Source organism: Meriones unguiculatus, chromosome 14 (assembly GCF_030254825.1).
Source record: "Meriones unguiculatus strain TT.TT164.6M chromosome 14, Bangor_MerUng_6.1, whole genome shotgun sequence".
In the NCBI taxonomy this organism is placed as follows: domain Eukaryota; kingdom Metazoa; phylum Chordata; class Mammalia; order Rodentia; family Muridae; genus Meriones; species Meriones unguiculatus.
The window spans coordinates 23,718,116-23,734,693 of NC_083361.1; the positions used below are offsets into that span (position 1 = coordinate 23,718,116).

The window sequence follows — 16,578 nt, forward strand, 5'->3', positions numbered from 1 at the left end:
GCCACATGCATGCATAAATATTTACATACATACACACCAGATACACATGTGGTGCCACATACATACATACATATACACACGTAGTGCCACATATATACATGCATAACAAAATGTCGAGAACCCATGTAATCCTGTGTCAGCCATATCACTTCTCTATATCTCTTTGCAGCCAAACTGAAAGTACATGGTTTTGCTGCTTCTCTACTTTTCCTGTTTTTTTAGGGACCCACTCCAACTATGCATTCATTGCTAGCACTCCTTTTAAAATATATATATTTTATTTGTTGTGTCTATATATGGACGTGGAATTGTCTGTAAGCATCCATGTGGAAATCAGAATGCAACTTGAAGGAGTCACATTCCCACTATTATGTGGGTCCTGGGGAATTAAACTCAGCTTACCAGGCTTGGTAGCAAGCGCCTTTGTCTGCTAAGCCAATCTAGCTGGCTCGTTTAATACTTACATGAAACTGTACTTCAGGTAATCAGGCATGCACACAATCTCTATCTGGTAGTAGTTATTTTCTCCATCTTTCTATAGATTTTTTTTTATACTTTTTTAAAATAAATATTTACTTATTTATTTTGGTGGGTTTTGTTTTGTTTTGAGTTTATAGTATATAGCTTTGGCCAGACTGGAACTTACTGTGTGGACTAGATTAACCTCAAATGCATAAGAGGTCCACATACTTCTGCCTCTCATGTGCTGGGATTAAAGTATGCTCCACCATGCCTGGCAAAAAAAAAAAAAAAAAAAAAAAAAAAAAAAAAAATATTTTATATGTGTGAGTGTTTTGTCTGTATGTATGCCTTTGCACTTGCATGCCTGATGCCAAAGGAGCCCAGAAAAGGGCACCAGATATCCTGGAACTGAAGTTACTGACTGTTGTGAGCGACCATGTTGGTGCTGGGGGGTCCTCTACACAAGCAGCAAACACTCTTAATGTTTGATCATCTCTGTAGCCCCTTAATTAATTTTTACGCACACGCATCTATACACACACAGAAATTGGAAGGGGCTTTGTGGACTTGCCTGTTGAGAGGTCAGAAGACAACTTGGGGGAGTTAGTTCTCTTCTTCCACCACATGGCCATGTTGATCCTGGGGGTTGAACTCAGATTATGACGTTTGGCAGCAAGTCCTTTTACTGCTGAGCCATCTCTGGGATATGAGGTACAAATGTGTTCATGTATGTACAGTACACAAGAGGGAGTCAGAGGTCAAACTCCAGAAGTTGGTTCTTTCCTTCCACCATGTGAATTCAAGGCATTGGGCTTTAGCCAGGAGGCTTGACTTTATACACCTGTACCCCTAGGCTATCTCAGTGGCCCAAGACTATACTTGAAGAGAAGTTTTGAGAAGATGCAGAGATATCCCATGATGGAGCCTCCCACTTTAAAAATTACTATTATTATTTTGCCTTAATAAATAGCAACTCTGTTCTCCCATTTAATCATACTGAAATCTTGGTGTTATCCTTGACCTTTCAAGAAAAAGATCTTTCCTCTCCCTTTCAAGAAAAAGATCTTTCATCTCCCATATTAAGCTTAATTCTTACTATCTCTTCCATGAATGCACATGGAAAATGTGATCATTCTTAAGTCAATTGCATTGTTTTTTTACTAGTCTTCCAAATTCTCTGCTCCTTCTGCTACAACTCTTTCCCCTACTCCCCAAAAGCCAACTATAATGATACTTTAAAAATAATTCACTACACTTGAGGAAGCAGAGGCAGGCCTGGTCTATGAAAAGAGTCCAGGACAGCCAAGGGTACACAGAGAAACCCTGTCTCGAAAAAGCAATAAATAACAATAAAAATGAAAGAATTCACTAAATGTAGTGTCCTGAATGATCCTGAAGCAGAGCAGGGAAAGGTTTTTTGGAAACACTGGTCCAGCTGAGCAGGTGTAGAGTTTACTTGATGGTGTGCCACTGTTCCGGTCTTCGTTTTTTCAAGTGTATCGTGATTATGCAAGGTGCTGAACTTGTTTATATGGGAACTCTATACTATTTTTGTAACTTCTATAATTCTAAAATTATTCCAAATGAAAGTTTACTTTAAAAGTGAAAATAGGAACAGAAAGCAGATGTCAAATAAGAAAAAAAACAACAAAAAACAGGCCAAAAATGAACTTTAAGAACCAGCTATAGTGGTACACATCCTTAATCCTAGCACTTAGGAGGCAGAGGTAGGTGGAGGCCACCAGCCGGTCTATATAGTGAGTTTTAGGGCTACATAATAAAGAGATATTGTCTCAGAAAAAGAACTTTTAGAAAAGATAGTTAAATATTTTAAACTATAAAGCAAAGTGAGCTCTTAAGCCAGTTTGAATTTACTGTTTAGCCTGGGCTGGTCTTGAACTTGTGAACCCCTTCCTCAGATTCCTATATTTTATAACTGTGTCCTGAGACCTAGCTCTTTGGTTTATAATCTGCCAAATGTGTTCTTCCCTCCAGTATTTGCTTGGCTTTCCATTCCTTAAGGTAAATACATAAATGTTATCAGAATGCTCTGCACTGACCACTTTGTCTCAAATATCAACTCGGTCATTTATTCCCCCTTTTAAAATTAGATTGAAGTGTTATTTGTTTGTTTTAAGACAATGTCTTGCTATTTAGCCCAGACTGGCCTCAAACTATGTTTAGGCTTGGAGAATCCTAAATTCTCAGCCTTTGCAAGTGCTAGGATTATAGGTATATACCCATGATACATCATGCCCACCTTAAGTATAATTCATTTTCTTTTTCTGTATCTACCTTTTTCCTGTTTTAGTTTATTGGGATGGGGTCTCATTCATCTCAAGCTGACCTTGAACTTGCTATGTTGTCAAAGCTAGCCTTGAGTTCTTGATTTTCCTGCCCATAGCTCCTTAGTGCAGGCGTTATAGGTGGTTTACCACCATTCAAAGAGATACCAAATTCATAGAGTTCTAGCAGCACCACCCTTGTCCTGTTTTAGAGCATTTTCACATAATAATGATTTACAGTTGATCCTCCTCCCCTCTCTAGCTTCATAATTGCTGAGTTAGTTCCTATCTCTATCATGATTTCCTCTTTTGCACATTCTTGTAAATGGGATGTAGTGATTTTTTTCATATGCTTGTTTTGCTTTTTCAAATACCAGCCCTTTTTATCTGTTGTAGTATGTATTTGTAGTTTGTACCTAAACAGCAACAACAAATTTTTTGTTGTTGTTGCATTGTGTGGTGTGTGGTATAGTGTAAATACTTAATTAGTGTGGGTGGATCTCCTGGAGCTGAAGTCACAGGTGGTTGGGAGCTACCTCACATGAGTGCTGTGAACCAAACTCAGGTTCTTTGCAATGGCAGTATACTTTCTTAAGCCCTGAGCCATCTCTACAGCCCTATACCCAACTCTTTACATGGGTGCTGAAGGCCCAAACTCAGGTCCTCATGCTTAACAGGCTTTTCCAACTGAACCACCTTCCTAGTCCCCACTGATAGTTCCTTTTTATTAAATACTGTTCCATTGTACATTTTGTTTGTCCGTACATCCAGTGATTTACATTTGGATATAAGTTAATACCTTTTGGCTATCATGAGTAATGTTGGCATAAAGCTTCATATACAGTTTTTATATGTATTAATGATTTGCTTTCTCAGGTGGGCATGGTGGGCACACTTTTAATTGCCAGCACTCGGGAGGCACAGGCAGGCAGATTTCTGAGAGTTTAAGGCCAGCCTGGTCTACAAAAGCAAGTCCAGGACAGCCAAGGCTAAACAGAGAAACCCCACCTTGAAAAGCCAAAAAAAAAAAAAATTTTTTTTTTAAATATATTTACTTTCTCTAAAAAGCTAGAATTGAATCTCACCAGAGGATAACTTTTTTTTAATTAAATTTTTATTTTTATATTAATTACAGTTTATTCACTTTGTAGCCCAGCTGTAGCCCCTCCCTTCCCAATCCTACCCTCCCTCTTTCTCTTCCTCATCTACTCCTATGCCCCTCTCCAAGTCCGCAGATAGAACCTCCCCTTCCATCTGACAGAAGAGGATAATGCAGCCAATTCAGAGGATAACTCTTACAACATAAAATATTTACTTTTAATATTTATTGTTTGTTTTGTATTTGGTCTGGATTTGAGACAATGTTGCTGTTGCCACCTCAGACTTTCAAGTCACTGTAATTATGGCTATATATCAACATACCTGACAATTAGTCTCTTTTTGGGTGGTCATGATAGGGGGCAGGGTTTTCCTGTTCTTGCTGTATAGTCCTGAATGGCGTGGAACTTATTGTTTAGACCAGGCTGATGTTAGACTTTTTACTTTACTTCCCATGAGCTGGTATTAGAGATATGTGCCACCACACGTGGATACTTAATGATTTTTTAAAGAAAATTTGCTAGTATTTATTTAAGGAAGGTCCAGAATTTACAGATGTAAAAAGTAACTGCCATATCTAGGCTGTAGAGAAATGGACAACTTGAGACATATGAGGGCTCCTGATAAAGCCGCTCTCCAGACTGAAATTTAGCTTCTTTGAAGAGCATACATATGGCTTCCACAAGAAGATAGAGGCTGCCCATGGAAGAGAAACTTTCCAAAGAATTAGCCAGAAATGCCAGATTGGATGAACATGATCTGAGGGTACATGTATGGCTGGTCCTTGAGAACCGCTGAACTTCCATGGTGAATTGAAATGAAATTAAAAAATGCATATAGGACTTGGAACCCAGCTGGGAAGTGTCTCCCTGTTGCTTTTGTGTTAAAGTGTCCTTCTAATGCCCTCTAGTGACAAAAAAAAAATGTTAGTGTGACTTTAGTTCTGGCTCTACAAAGCAAAGCAAAAGAAGGATGGGCTTAGAACTTTATACACTGGTCCATGTCATGTTAAGAGTAATGGTGCAAGACAATGTCATGAACCTTCAGATTAGAAAGTTTTTTACATGAAGGTGAAGTTATAAGCAGAAATATAAATCAGATAACTAAAAAGGGAGAGCTAGATTGTCGATCTTCAATTCAGGCCCTAAGATCTGCATGGCAATTGGGTGTTTACGAAAATGAGATGATTTTACTTATCCTTGAAGGTAAAAGGGGCATTTGCCTTATGATAGCCATGCTTCAAGAATACAAGATGCAGTGCTGAGTTGCAGCCTTTAATAGTACTTGGCATAAAAGTGTAGCATGAATGTTTTATGAATCTAAGCTGTAGGTAGTACACAGTCATGGTTACTGGGAGAGAGAGAAGGATCCCTTGAGCTTATGAATTTGAAACCAGCCTAGGCAATATATCGAGTCCCCATCTAAGATGGAAGAGGAATATATGAATGCTTCTGTTGTTTAAGGTTTTAAAACTACATTTTTGTGGCTGTGTATCTGTATATACATGTGCATGTGTATGTATATGCCAAAGGCTAATAGCAGGTATCATTCCTCAAGCATGCCATCCACATTTCCTTTGAGCATGCCTGCAGCGCACCAAGTATGGCTGTCTTAGTTACTGTTGTATTGCTGTGAAGAAACACCTTGACCAAGGCAACTTACAAAGAAAGATACTTAATTGAGGGCTTGCTTACAGTTTCCAAGGTCATCATGGTGGAGAGCATGGCAGCAGGCAGGCAGTGCTAGAGCACTGGCTGAGAGCTCACGTTATCTGCAAGTTGCTGACAGACAGAGAATGAGAGACTGGGCCTGATGTGGGCTTTTGGAACTCAAAGCATCCCACCCCCACGCCCAGTGACACACCTCCCCCAATAAGGCCAAACCTCTTAATCCAGTAGTCCCCCAATCAGGCAATATATAGTATTAATATAAATATATTAATCTTTGGGGACCATAAACATATAAACCACTACAATGGCTAATCGGGTAGATTCACCTGTCTCCTCATTACTAGGATTACAGTCATACACTACTATGTCCAGTTTTTTTTATGTGGGTTCTAGGGGTTGAATGAAGATGCTCATGATTGCAAGGCCAGTGTGTACTGTACTGACTGAGCTATTTCTGTAACCCTAAAATTATTTATTGTTTGTTTGTTTGTTTGTTTATAGAGACAGGATTTCTCTGTGTAGCCTTGGCTGTCCTGGACTGGCTTTGTAGAGCAGGCTGGCCTCAAACTCAAAAGAGATCTCTCTGCCTGCTTCGTCCTTTGTCTCCCTAAGTGCTGGGATTACAGGTGTGCACCACCACACCTAACTATTTGTTTGTTTGTTTGTTTGTTTTTCCTCTTTTGGTGGGGGGGGTGAGACAGTTTCTATGTTTAGCATTGGCTGCCTGGACTCATTTTGTAGACCAGGCTGGCCTTGAACTCACAGAGATCCACCTGCCTCTGCCTCTCTGAGTGCTGGGATTACAGGTGTGTGACACCACACCTGATTTGTAGCCCTAAAATTTAAAGGTAGCTAACACATAATAATTATGCATAGTATACGTAATTATACAATGTGATATTTCAGTGTATGTATAAAGTAAGTAATGATCTATGCAAGGCAGCATAGTACACTCCTGTAATTCTAGCACTACACAGGCTAGAGAATTTATATCTTTGAGGTCAGCCAGGGTTAAATGAGAAGTTTCAGAGCATTCTAAGCCGTCTCTTTAAAACAAAACAAAAACAATTACTTAAGTAAGATATGTAATGAAAAAAAGTCAAAGCCCACTCCTCATCCTTCTACTCCATTAAACAGTTCCACTCTCTGCTGACTGATTATTGAAATACGTGAGCCTTGGGGGCCATTCTTAGTCATATCACCACAAGTGCCCCGTGCCCGCACTAAGGAGCTCGCGGCCGCCTGCCAGCTCCAGGAGCTCCAACGCTCTTCTACGCACACGTGGCACTCACACGTGTGGACCCACAGCACACGTGCACAAAACGAAATATAAAATACATAAAACTTCAAGTGGAGAAGCAACTCTGTATCTGCGTAAATGATCTTTTGGTGCATTTGTGTGCACACACATTCAAATAGGCACGTGCATATGAGCTTAGGCGTGGCGTGCACCGGCCTGTGCACATGTGGGTTCCGTCAGGGCCAATTAGAGGCCTTTGTGGGGTACTCGCTTGTGTGAGTGATGGGGTCCAAACTCAGGTGGTCTTGATTGAGTGCAATGGCTATTTTTGGTTAGTTGGTTAATTTGTATTGGTTTGTTAGGCAGGGTCTTTGTGTGCAGCGGTGACTACCCTGGAATTTGTTATCTAGAGCAGGCTAGTCTTGAGCGCATAGAGATCAGCTGCTGCAGCAAAGGGCTCTTAACCACTGAGCGCCATCTCTTAAGCCCCTCAAGGATTCTCTGTTTAGTTTGGTTTGTTATAATTTGGTTTTTAATAACCAGTTTTTTGTTGTTGCTGTTTGCTGAAGAGAAGCTTATTTTCAACATGGAAATTAATTTCCAAGTGAGAACTTAAATGATAAATTTAGTTTTGCTTACTTTTTAGATTTATTTTATTTTACATGTAAGAGTGTTTTGCCTAGATGTATATATGTACACAACATGTGTGTACCAAATCTAGTTTTAAAAAATTATTTTATAATCTGTTCCTAATTTGTTATCTTTTCTTTTGATTCCAATGTGAAATTAATAGCATTTACATATGAATAATATGACAAACTGAGCACTAACCATGTCTTGCTTTATACATTTCACAGTATACCATATAATTCAGAAAGCATCTTATTTCTTTTTATTTTCAATCAGGAATTTTCTAATCTTAGAATTGTCTAAAATATCTAGCCTCTGACTTCATCTTTGACAGGGGTCCTATATTATGCCTATTTATTTTTATTTTACTTTTCATTTTTAAGAACCAGCACCGAGCTGTTGATCAAGTAATTAAAGCTGTAAGAAAAATCTGTAGTGCTTTAGATGGGGTGGAGACCCCCGCTGTTACAGAAGCAGTGAAGAAGCTAAAGCGAGCAGTTAACCTTCCAAGGAACAAAAGTGCTGATGTGAGTATTTGTATGGACTTAATGACTACCTGTCACCCTGTCACTTACATAGGATGTTCACCTCTTGGTAGAAAAAATGTCATTTTAACTTTGGCTTTTACTTTTGAGTTTGTTGAATTGCTTCTTTAGAGCTTTGTGAACATTGACATCAAATAGTGGATTCAAATCATCTTCCCTCTAGAAATGAGATCCCTGGCAATTTAGGAAGCCTAGAGAATAGGAGCTGCCAGTCCTGTCTTGATGGAAATGTCAATGTTCATTTTACTTGAATCATACCCCTGCCCTATTGAAGTGGCATTGCCTTAGAAGTAGCCATATGTTAAGTCTTCTATATGCTGTATGTCAGCTTTTAATAAAACCATGTCCCATGATACTTTGTTCCGTGGGGCCTTAAGAAATTCAGCTCTAAAGTGTAACTAATAAAAGTTAAAAAAATAAAATAAATTCAGCTCATAGAAATGTTCATATCTTTTATTTGGAGGAATAAAGAAAAAGTGCACCTCACAAGCTACTATATATTTAAAGGAGAAGCTATGTCATTGGTCTGCTCCTCTCTATTCACATGTCTACTTATTTCCATAGAAATTCTACCTTCATGACACTTAGAGATTTGGGTTTCCTCTTTGGTTTGGTTTGGTTTGGTTGGTTGGATTTTTTGGTTATGTGTGTGTGTGTATGTGTGTGTGTGTGTGTGTGTGTGAGTCCTCAATTGGAAAGTCAATCACCATAGACCCTGAAGTGGCTGTTCTTTTTACTCTTTTATTGGATGAAGGAGCAGTAAAGTATAGTTGAGACAGGAGTTTACCTTAATTATATATAAGCATTTCCTTCAATCACTAATTGGTAATAGAGTTTAGATTTCTTTAGTAATGTTACTTTCATGCTAGTGGAAAATACTGTACTGTGTTATAAAATAAGTTAATTCATTTAAAATGAAAGGACTGATTTTGTTTTTTGCTATAGGAAGTGTTAGGTGCTCTGATTTGACTCCTTGAGACAGAGTCTCATTTTCCAAGCTGGTTTCCATCTTACCATAATTTTGCTAAGGAAATTTTGGCAGTCCTGTCCTCCTCTTACTTGGCCTGGGACTATGGCCATAGTATTACCATGCCTGGCTTTTTTGTTTGGTTCAGAGTCACACTCTGGCCCAGGCAGGCCTTGTACTTGCTGTGTTCCTTCTTCCTCAGTTTCCAAAAGGTGCTGTAATTACAGGCATAAAGTTCCACTCCAGTTTGCTTTAATTTTCTTATTAAAAATCATTTGTTGTCAGGCATAGTGGCATACATCTTTAATCCCAGCTCTTGAGAGACAAAGGCAAGCAAATCACTTGAGTTCAAGGCTAAACAGGGTTACACAGTAGTGAGACCCTGTCTTAAAAAAAAAAAAAAATTACATGTTTACTTAGATTTGTGTTTTCGCTTTTTGTTTGTTTGGTATTCTGCATTTGTGTGTGTTTATATGGGTGCAGATATTCGTGTGGGTATATGGATATGTGTTGGGGATGGGCAGGTGTCCATGTGGAAGCTGGAGATCTACATCAGATGTTAGCTGCTCTCCACAGGGTCTCTTGTAGAACTTACTGATCATCAAATTAGATAAATTAACTGGCCAAGGAGCCCCAGGGTCCATCATGATCAACGTTCTACCTCACGCCCTCTCCGTCCGCTGTACTGACCCTGTCCTTACCTGGGTGCAGTGAATTCTACCTCATGGCAGTTATTTTACTGATGGGGCATTTCATAACTCTTCACTTCTTTGCTTACTATTTTATTAAATTTTTTGGCATGTTTGGAAGATTTCTTCTGAGAAGGGTTTCTTTGACATTTAAAGTAATGTATCAAAAGCAAAAGTTATTTAAAACAAAAGCAAAGGCCCATCATGGTGATACACTCCTGTTATCCCATTATTTTGGGTGTGGATCAGGAATTTAGCAAATTTGAGACCAGCCTGGGCTACACAAGACCCTGTCTCAAGAAAGGAAGAAAAAGTAAACATTTTATATTAAATTATGCTCAACTTCTGACTAATTGATATATATTTACACAGGTGACTTCATTATCTGGAGGAGATACTAGCAAGGACTCAACTAGGGGTATGTCTTTAGAGTCTTTACATTTTGGCGATGGTTTTTGCTTTTTCAGAGAATTAAGACTTTGTTTCAATGTAGGCTCACCGAATCCTCAAAATCCTGTTCAAGTAAGCATGGAGCACTTAACGGCAGCAGTTTATGATCTTCTCAGGCTCCATGCAAATTCTAGTAAGAGTTCTACAGAATGTCCCCAAAGTAGCAGAAACATCAAGGAAGCACGGACTGCAGCAGAACAGCTCCAGTTTACTGTCTATGCTGCACATGGGATTCCCAGTAACTGGGTATCAAAGTAAGTAGCTGCACAGAGGACGTGCACAGCCGCTCCAGAAGCTGCACTAACCTTAGTGTTAGAAACTAATTCTCTCCTCTTTGTTTAAATGAGTGCTACGGAGATCTCTGGGTACCCTTGTACCTGTGTGGTCTTAATAAAGCTACAGAGATGTCTGAAGTTATTGTAGTGAAAAACATAATTCCTATGACATGAAAAAAGAGCAAAAGAGCCAGGTGTGATAGCTTACAGCAGACGTGGGTGGCTCCCTGAGTTCAAAGCTAGCCTGGTCTACAGACCTAGTTTGAGGGCTGCCAGGACTACACACGGAAATCCTCAAAAAAACAGAAACAACAACAACAAAAACTGGGAAAGTATGTAATGAAGCTGACAAGCAAAAATGTTATTTAAAGGATGAATCAACTTAAATTTGGTGGGCTTTTCTGCCTTTCCTTCAGAATCAAGGTAATTTGAAATAATGTAATGGGACTAGAATTCAGGCCCTACTTCTCTTTAATAACTCATAGTGTACTAATTGCTGATATGTGAATTCTACAAGAGAATTCTTTTCTACTGAAGTTTTGATAACGGTTTTTCTTTTTTATTTTTTTTCTTTTGTTAAAATCTTTAAAGCATAGCATTTTGGGGCTAATTTTAATTTATTTTGAAATTACTATTGTAAACTGAAAAATATGAAATGAATATTTGTATTGAAATAGGTTTATAATGCCTTGGTGCTATAAAGTAAATTCTAGTAAAGAGTTAACATACAAAAAATTCCACCTGAGTTGAACTTCAGATTAAAATGATGGAGTGACTTGAAAGTGATTTTTGTTTGTTTGTTTGTTTGTTTGTTTGTTTGTTTTCAAACAGGGTCTCTCTATGTAGTCCTAGCAGTTTTGGCATTTGCTATGTAGACCAGGCTGGCCTTGAACTAACAGAGGTCTACCTGCCTCTACTTCTCAGGTGCTGAATTAAAGGTCTGTACTACCTTTCCAGGCTGAAAGGTGTTTTGTTTTTAAGTCATAGAATAAGTGTTTACTGAGCCCCATCTATAAGCAGAGTTTTTAATATTAGAAATCTGGTAACAAACGAGAGAATAGTGCCTTTCTGGAACTTTCATTTAAATGGGTGGCTACTGCCTACTTCTTTTTATGTCTCTTGTTATTGAGATGATTTTCACTGTTGCTCAGGCTGGTCTCATCTTCAGAGATGAGTGATCCTTTCGCTGCAGCCTCTTAAGTGCTAGGGTTACAGGTATGTGCCAAAATACCCACCTAGAAAGATGGCAAACAAATTGTGTGGAAGTTTTGAGCCTGTGTTTCTTTCATTCCTGAGAGTCCTATATAAAGGGACCCACATAGAAGGAGAGAACCAACTCTCACCAGTTGTCCTTTGACACACATTTACAGGTTCAAACACGCTCTAAATAAATGTAATGAAAAAGGTTTTGTTTGTTTGTTTGACACACGGTTTCTCTGTGTAGCCCTGGCTATCCATGAACTCGCTCTTAGACCAGACTACCTGCAAATTTACAGACTTCCTCCTGCCTCTTGCCTCCCGCGTGCTGAGATTGAAGGTATGCACTACCACTGCCCAGCTGAAAAAAAAGCTTTAAGTTATAGATATGGCTGGGCATGACGTACATAGGACCTTTGGTCCTAGTAAGAGGTGGAGACAAAAGAATGAGAAGTATCAAAGAAAACAACCACCCTAACTGCTCACACCCAGAAGCTGTGGATATGAATAGGATGATTAGCACATAAACCTAGAAGTAAGTTAGAATATAAACAGAATACAATTTTATTGAGTCCAAGGCTCTTAGAAGATGTCCTATTGTATCTGTATGTGCAACAATTTGGAACTGAGTCATTGCAGTCTAGTGAAAGAATACAAGAGTACTTGTGAATTGGCTGAATTGCTGTTAATATGCTTAGCTGAATATTTCAGTGATGTAGCAAAGGAAAGTAACATCTCCACCACTGCCAAGAAAGAAAGCAAAGGAGACTAAAGAAACCAATCTCAACAAAAAGCAGCAATGTCCGTCCTCTTTGCCTTTTTGGATAGGGATTGAACATTTTTGGCAAGAGTCCTCCCTCTTGATTAGTTTCTTTAGGTGTACAGAATTTAGTAGGTTTATCCTATATTACATGTCTATATGAGTGAGTATATACCCTGTGTGTCTTTCTGCTTCTGGGATAGTTCTCTCAGGATGATCTTTTCCAGATCCCACCATTTACCTGCAAATTTCATGATTTCCTTGTTTTTTATTGCTGAGTAATATTCCATTGTATAGATGTACCACAAGTTCTGTATCCATTCCTCAGCTGAGGGGCATCTGGCTGTTTCCAGCTTCTGGCTATTACAAATAAGGCTGCTACAAACATGGTTGAGCAAATGTCCTTGTTGTGTACTTGAGCCTCTTTTGGGTACATGCCTAGGAGTGGTATAGCTGGATCTTGAGGAAGTGCTATTCAGAAGAAGGAGAAAAGAGGCAACAAGTCAGAAGCCTGCCACAGAGGACCTCTGAAAGGCCCTGCCCTGCAGACTATCAGTGCAGATGCTGAGACTTAAGGGCAACCTTTTGGAAGAGTGCAGGGAATCTTATGAAAGAAGTGGGAAACAGTAAGATCTAGAGAGGACAGGAACTCCACAAGGAGAGCAACAGAACCAAAAAATCTGAGCATAGGGGTCTTTCCTGAGACTGATACTCCAATCAAGGACCATGCATGGAGATAACCTAAGACCCCTGCACAGATGTAGCCCATGGCAGTTCAGTATGGAAGTGGGTTCCATTGTAATAGGAACAGAGACTGTCTCTGACATGAACTGATTGGCCTGCTCTTTAATTACCTCCCCCTGAGGGGGAAGCCGCATTACCAGGCCACAGAAGAAGACAATGCAGCCACTCCTGATGAGACCTAATTGACTAGGATCAGAAGGAAGGAAAAGAAGACCTCCCCTATCAGTGGACTTGGGGAGGGTCATGCATGCAGAGGGTGGAGGAGGGGAGGGATTGGGACAGGAGGAGGGAGGGAACCACAGGGGGGATACAAAGTGAATAAAGTGTAATTAATAAAGAATTTTTTAGAAAAGCAGCAATGTAATGGAAGTAGCACCGAGGGAAGATAATGTTGATACTACCTTCCTGGGTGGTCTGTTGTCATTTACCTGTGTTCTGAAGCTAGTAACTAATTGAGCACAATACCTGAAATAGCTTATATTCCATGGGCGTCATTACAGCCTGCCTGAGACTGACACTTGAGGCATATGCTCCCTCACTACCAATTTTGTTACACTTTCTCTGTTTTTTTGTAGAATTTGCGAAGGTTAAATTTCAGTTGGAGTTCAAAAATAAAACAAATCGTTATCATTTTGCCACATGGGGAAAACAGCTAATGTATTTGTTAGATAATTATTACTAACCTAGAAGTCAAATTAAGCTTTCTTTTCCCAGTTATGAAAAGTACTACTTGATATGTTCCCTGTCTCACAATGGAAAGGATCTTTTTAAACCTATTCAATCAAAGAAGGTTGGCACATACAAGAATTTCTTCTATCTTATTAAATGGGATGAACTGTAAGTGGAGTTTTTTGCTTTTATAATTATTTCACTGTACCCTGTTCTTTAATTTTTCCAATGTATATGTTATTTTATCATCTTTATTGAAATTTAGTAAATACTTGCTAATCTTGATATTTTCTACACAGTTCTATAAAGCAAACTGAAATTAGCATTAAAATTTCTTTAAACATCTTTGTTTTAAAATTGCAATATGTAGTGTTAATTCTTCATAGACTTTGTCATGTTAAAGGTAGAAATTTATAGAACTCTAGAAATGGTGCTTTATAAACTGCTTGCTTAGCTGTTTATTATATGACACTATACAAGAACCTAGCTCTTAGGCGGGCGTGGTGGTACACACCTGTAATTCCAGCACTCAGGGAGGCAGAGGCAGATGGATCTCTGTGAGTTTGAGGCCAGCCTGGTCTACAAAGTCAGTCCAGGACAGCCAAAGCTACACAGAGAAACTCTGTCTTGGAAAAAAAAAATTTTTTTTAAGTCCAGTTCTTCATTAATAGAGAACCAAGCTAAATCTTAACTCTTTCTACATAATAATGTTTTGTAGTGTTAATATTTAATAGTTTTTTGAAACTAAGAATGCATCATTATTTAGATAAATAACTAATTACAGAACTAAGGTCTAATTTTATTTTTGCCTAATTGTCAAGCTGCATGTCTTTCGATACTTAGACATTTTTACAAAAAGAAATGTTACGTTTTTGAAATTTTATATTGATAATGAAATTAAAGACTTAACAGTATAAGTTAGCCATACTTGCTGCGTAGCTAAAAGTTACAAAACTAAACAAAACTAAAGATTGTTTCATAATTGAAATAAAACACCTGAAATTATCAGTCTTCATTACATGATTGCTAAGCCTTGCTTTTAATCTAATTTTTTTCTTAACACCAATAATTTCTTTTTCTTTCCATAGGATCATTTTTCCTATCCAGATATCACAGTTGCCATTAGAGTCAGTTCTTCATCTTACTCTATTTGGAATTTTAAATCAGAGTAGTGGAAGTTCCCCTGATTCTAATAAACAGAGAAAGGGGCCAGAAGCTTTGGGCAAAGTTTCTTTAACTCTTTTTGACTTTAAACGGTGAGTATTACTGAATTGTGATAGTGAGTTCTATGACACATCTGTACACAAAGTCAGGCTGGAAGACAGGGTGGAAGCAGAGACAGACATGAGCGTAGGCTAAGCATAATAGTCACTGCTCTAGTCTCAGTATAATCTGGTGAGTGTGCAGAGGAGAAAAGCAGTAGCCAAAGACTGTCACATCTGTAAAGTGTGTTATGACCGAATGCCAGGGCTTTCTCAGTTTTCTTGATACTAAAAACTTGTTTTTAATATTTTCTACCTTCATTTTCAGAGGTTCGACAGGATTAAACAGTTCTAACTCACTAACCAGTCTTTAGTGCTATAGGCCCTTGGTCTAAGAATTTTAAAGATCTCACCTGTGGACAATAACGTATTTATGCATGTGGAATCCCAAGTATAACCATGTTTGCCATTCTTCCAGAACGCCATCCACCCTATTTCTGAGGCACGGGGTTTTTCATTGGCTGAGGCTTGTCAGTTATGCTAAATTGGCTAGCCAATGAGCTGTAGGACCTCACCTGTGTCCGCTTCCCTCGGCACTGGGGTTGCAGGTGTATACTGGCACACCTGGCTCCTTAATGTGAGTTCTGGAGATGAAACTCAGGGTCGCATGCTTGTAGGGTAAGCACTTACCAACTGAACCATGTCCTCAGCCCTGAAGTTATTCTTTGAAAAGTACAAAACAATTTATAGATGAAATACTGTAATGAAGATTTGGAGTTATCCTCTGGAACTGGAATCACAAGTGAGTGTGAGCTGCCCATTATGGGTCCTAGAAACCAAGTAAGGTCTTCTGGAAGAGCAGCAGGTGCTCTAAACTACTGAGACATTTCTCTAGCCTTTATTTGTACAGCCATACACAAGAAAGTTTTAAAGATGAATCTTGGATAAAAAGAAATTTTATCTATGTAATGACTTGGCAAAGTCTGTAACTAAATGTTTTAAATAGACCATCAGTTGATAATTCAGGATGAGGATCAACATATGCGAGCTTCACCTCCTTTTTTTTAAAAAAAACATTTATTTAAATGTTATGAAGGTCAGAGGACAGTTTGCAGGAGTCAGTTCTCCACCATGTGGGTCTTTGGAATTGATTACAGGATGTCAGGTGTAAGAACAAGAGCAACTACATGCTAAGACATCTTACCAACCCCCACTGCATAGTTTTATAAATATATTTTATTACAATATGTTATGCACGTACTCATTTATGTATCATTCTTAGCTACTTTGTATTACTACAGCCAAAAGGAGACTTTGCAACAGAGACTTTTAGATAGCCTTCCTAGTTCTGACATTATAAACGTGTGCTATCTTCAGCTTTTTAAATTTTATTTATTTTTATATTTATTTTATGCATATGAACATTTTGCCTGGAAGTATGTTTGTATACCATATACATGCATGGTGTCCACAGAGATCAGAAGAGCTTGTTAGATTCCCTGGAACTAGAGTTTCAGGTAGTTGTAAGCTACTCATGGATGCTGGGAATTAAACCTGGGTATTCTTCAAGAACAACATGTGCTCTAAACCACTGTGCCAGCTCTATAGCCTCTAATTTTTACTTTTTTGGGGAGGGGTGCATGAAGTCCCTATGTAGCCCAGGCTAGCTCAAACTTAAGGTTCTCCTTCCCCAGC

At 38.7% G+C, this 16,578-nt stretch overlaps 1 protein-coding gene across 4 annotated transcripts in view; it reads left to right on the plus strand.

Annotated features, from left to right (window-relative positions):
* Positions 1–16,578, plus strand: part of Pik3c2a (phosphatidylinositol-4-phosphate 3-kinase catalytic subunit type 2 alpha) — a 103,608-nt gene that overhangs the window by 53,998 nt on the left and 33,032 nt on the right. For all 4 annotated transcript variants that reach the window (XM_060366973.1, XM_060366972.1, XM_060366974.1 and 1 more), the window contains 5 exons: positions 7,769–7,912; positions 9,959–10,004; positions 10,080–10,290; positions 13,727–13,849; positions 14,770–14,937. In XM_060366973.1, the coding sequence (XP_060222956.1) occupies positions 7,769–7,912; positions 9,959–10,004; positions 10,080–10,290; positions 13,727–13,849; positions 14,770–14,937 (692 nt within the window). The remainder of the gene's footprint in view (positions 1–7,768; positions 7,913–9,958; positions 10,005–10,079; positions 10,291–13,726; positions 13,850–14,769; positions 14,938–16,578) is intronic.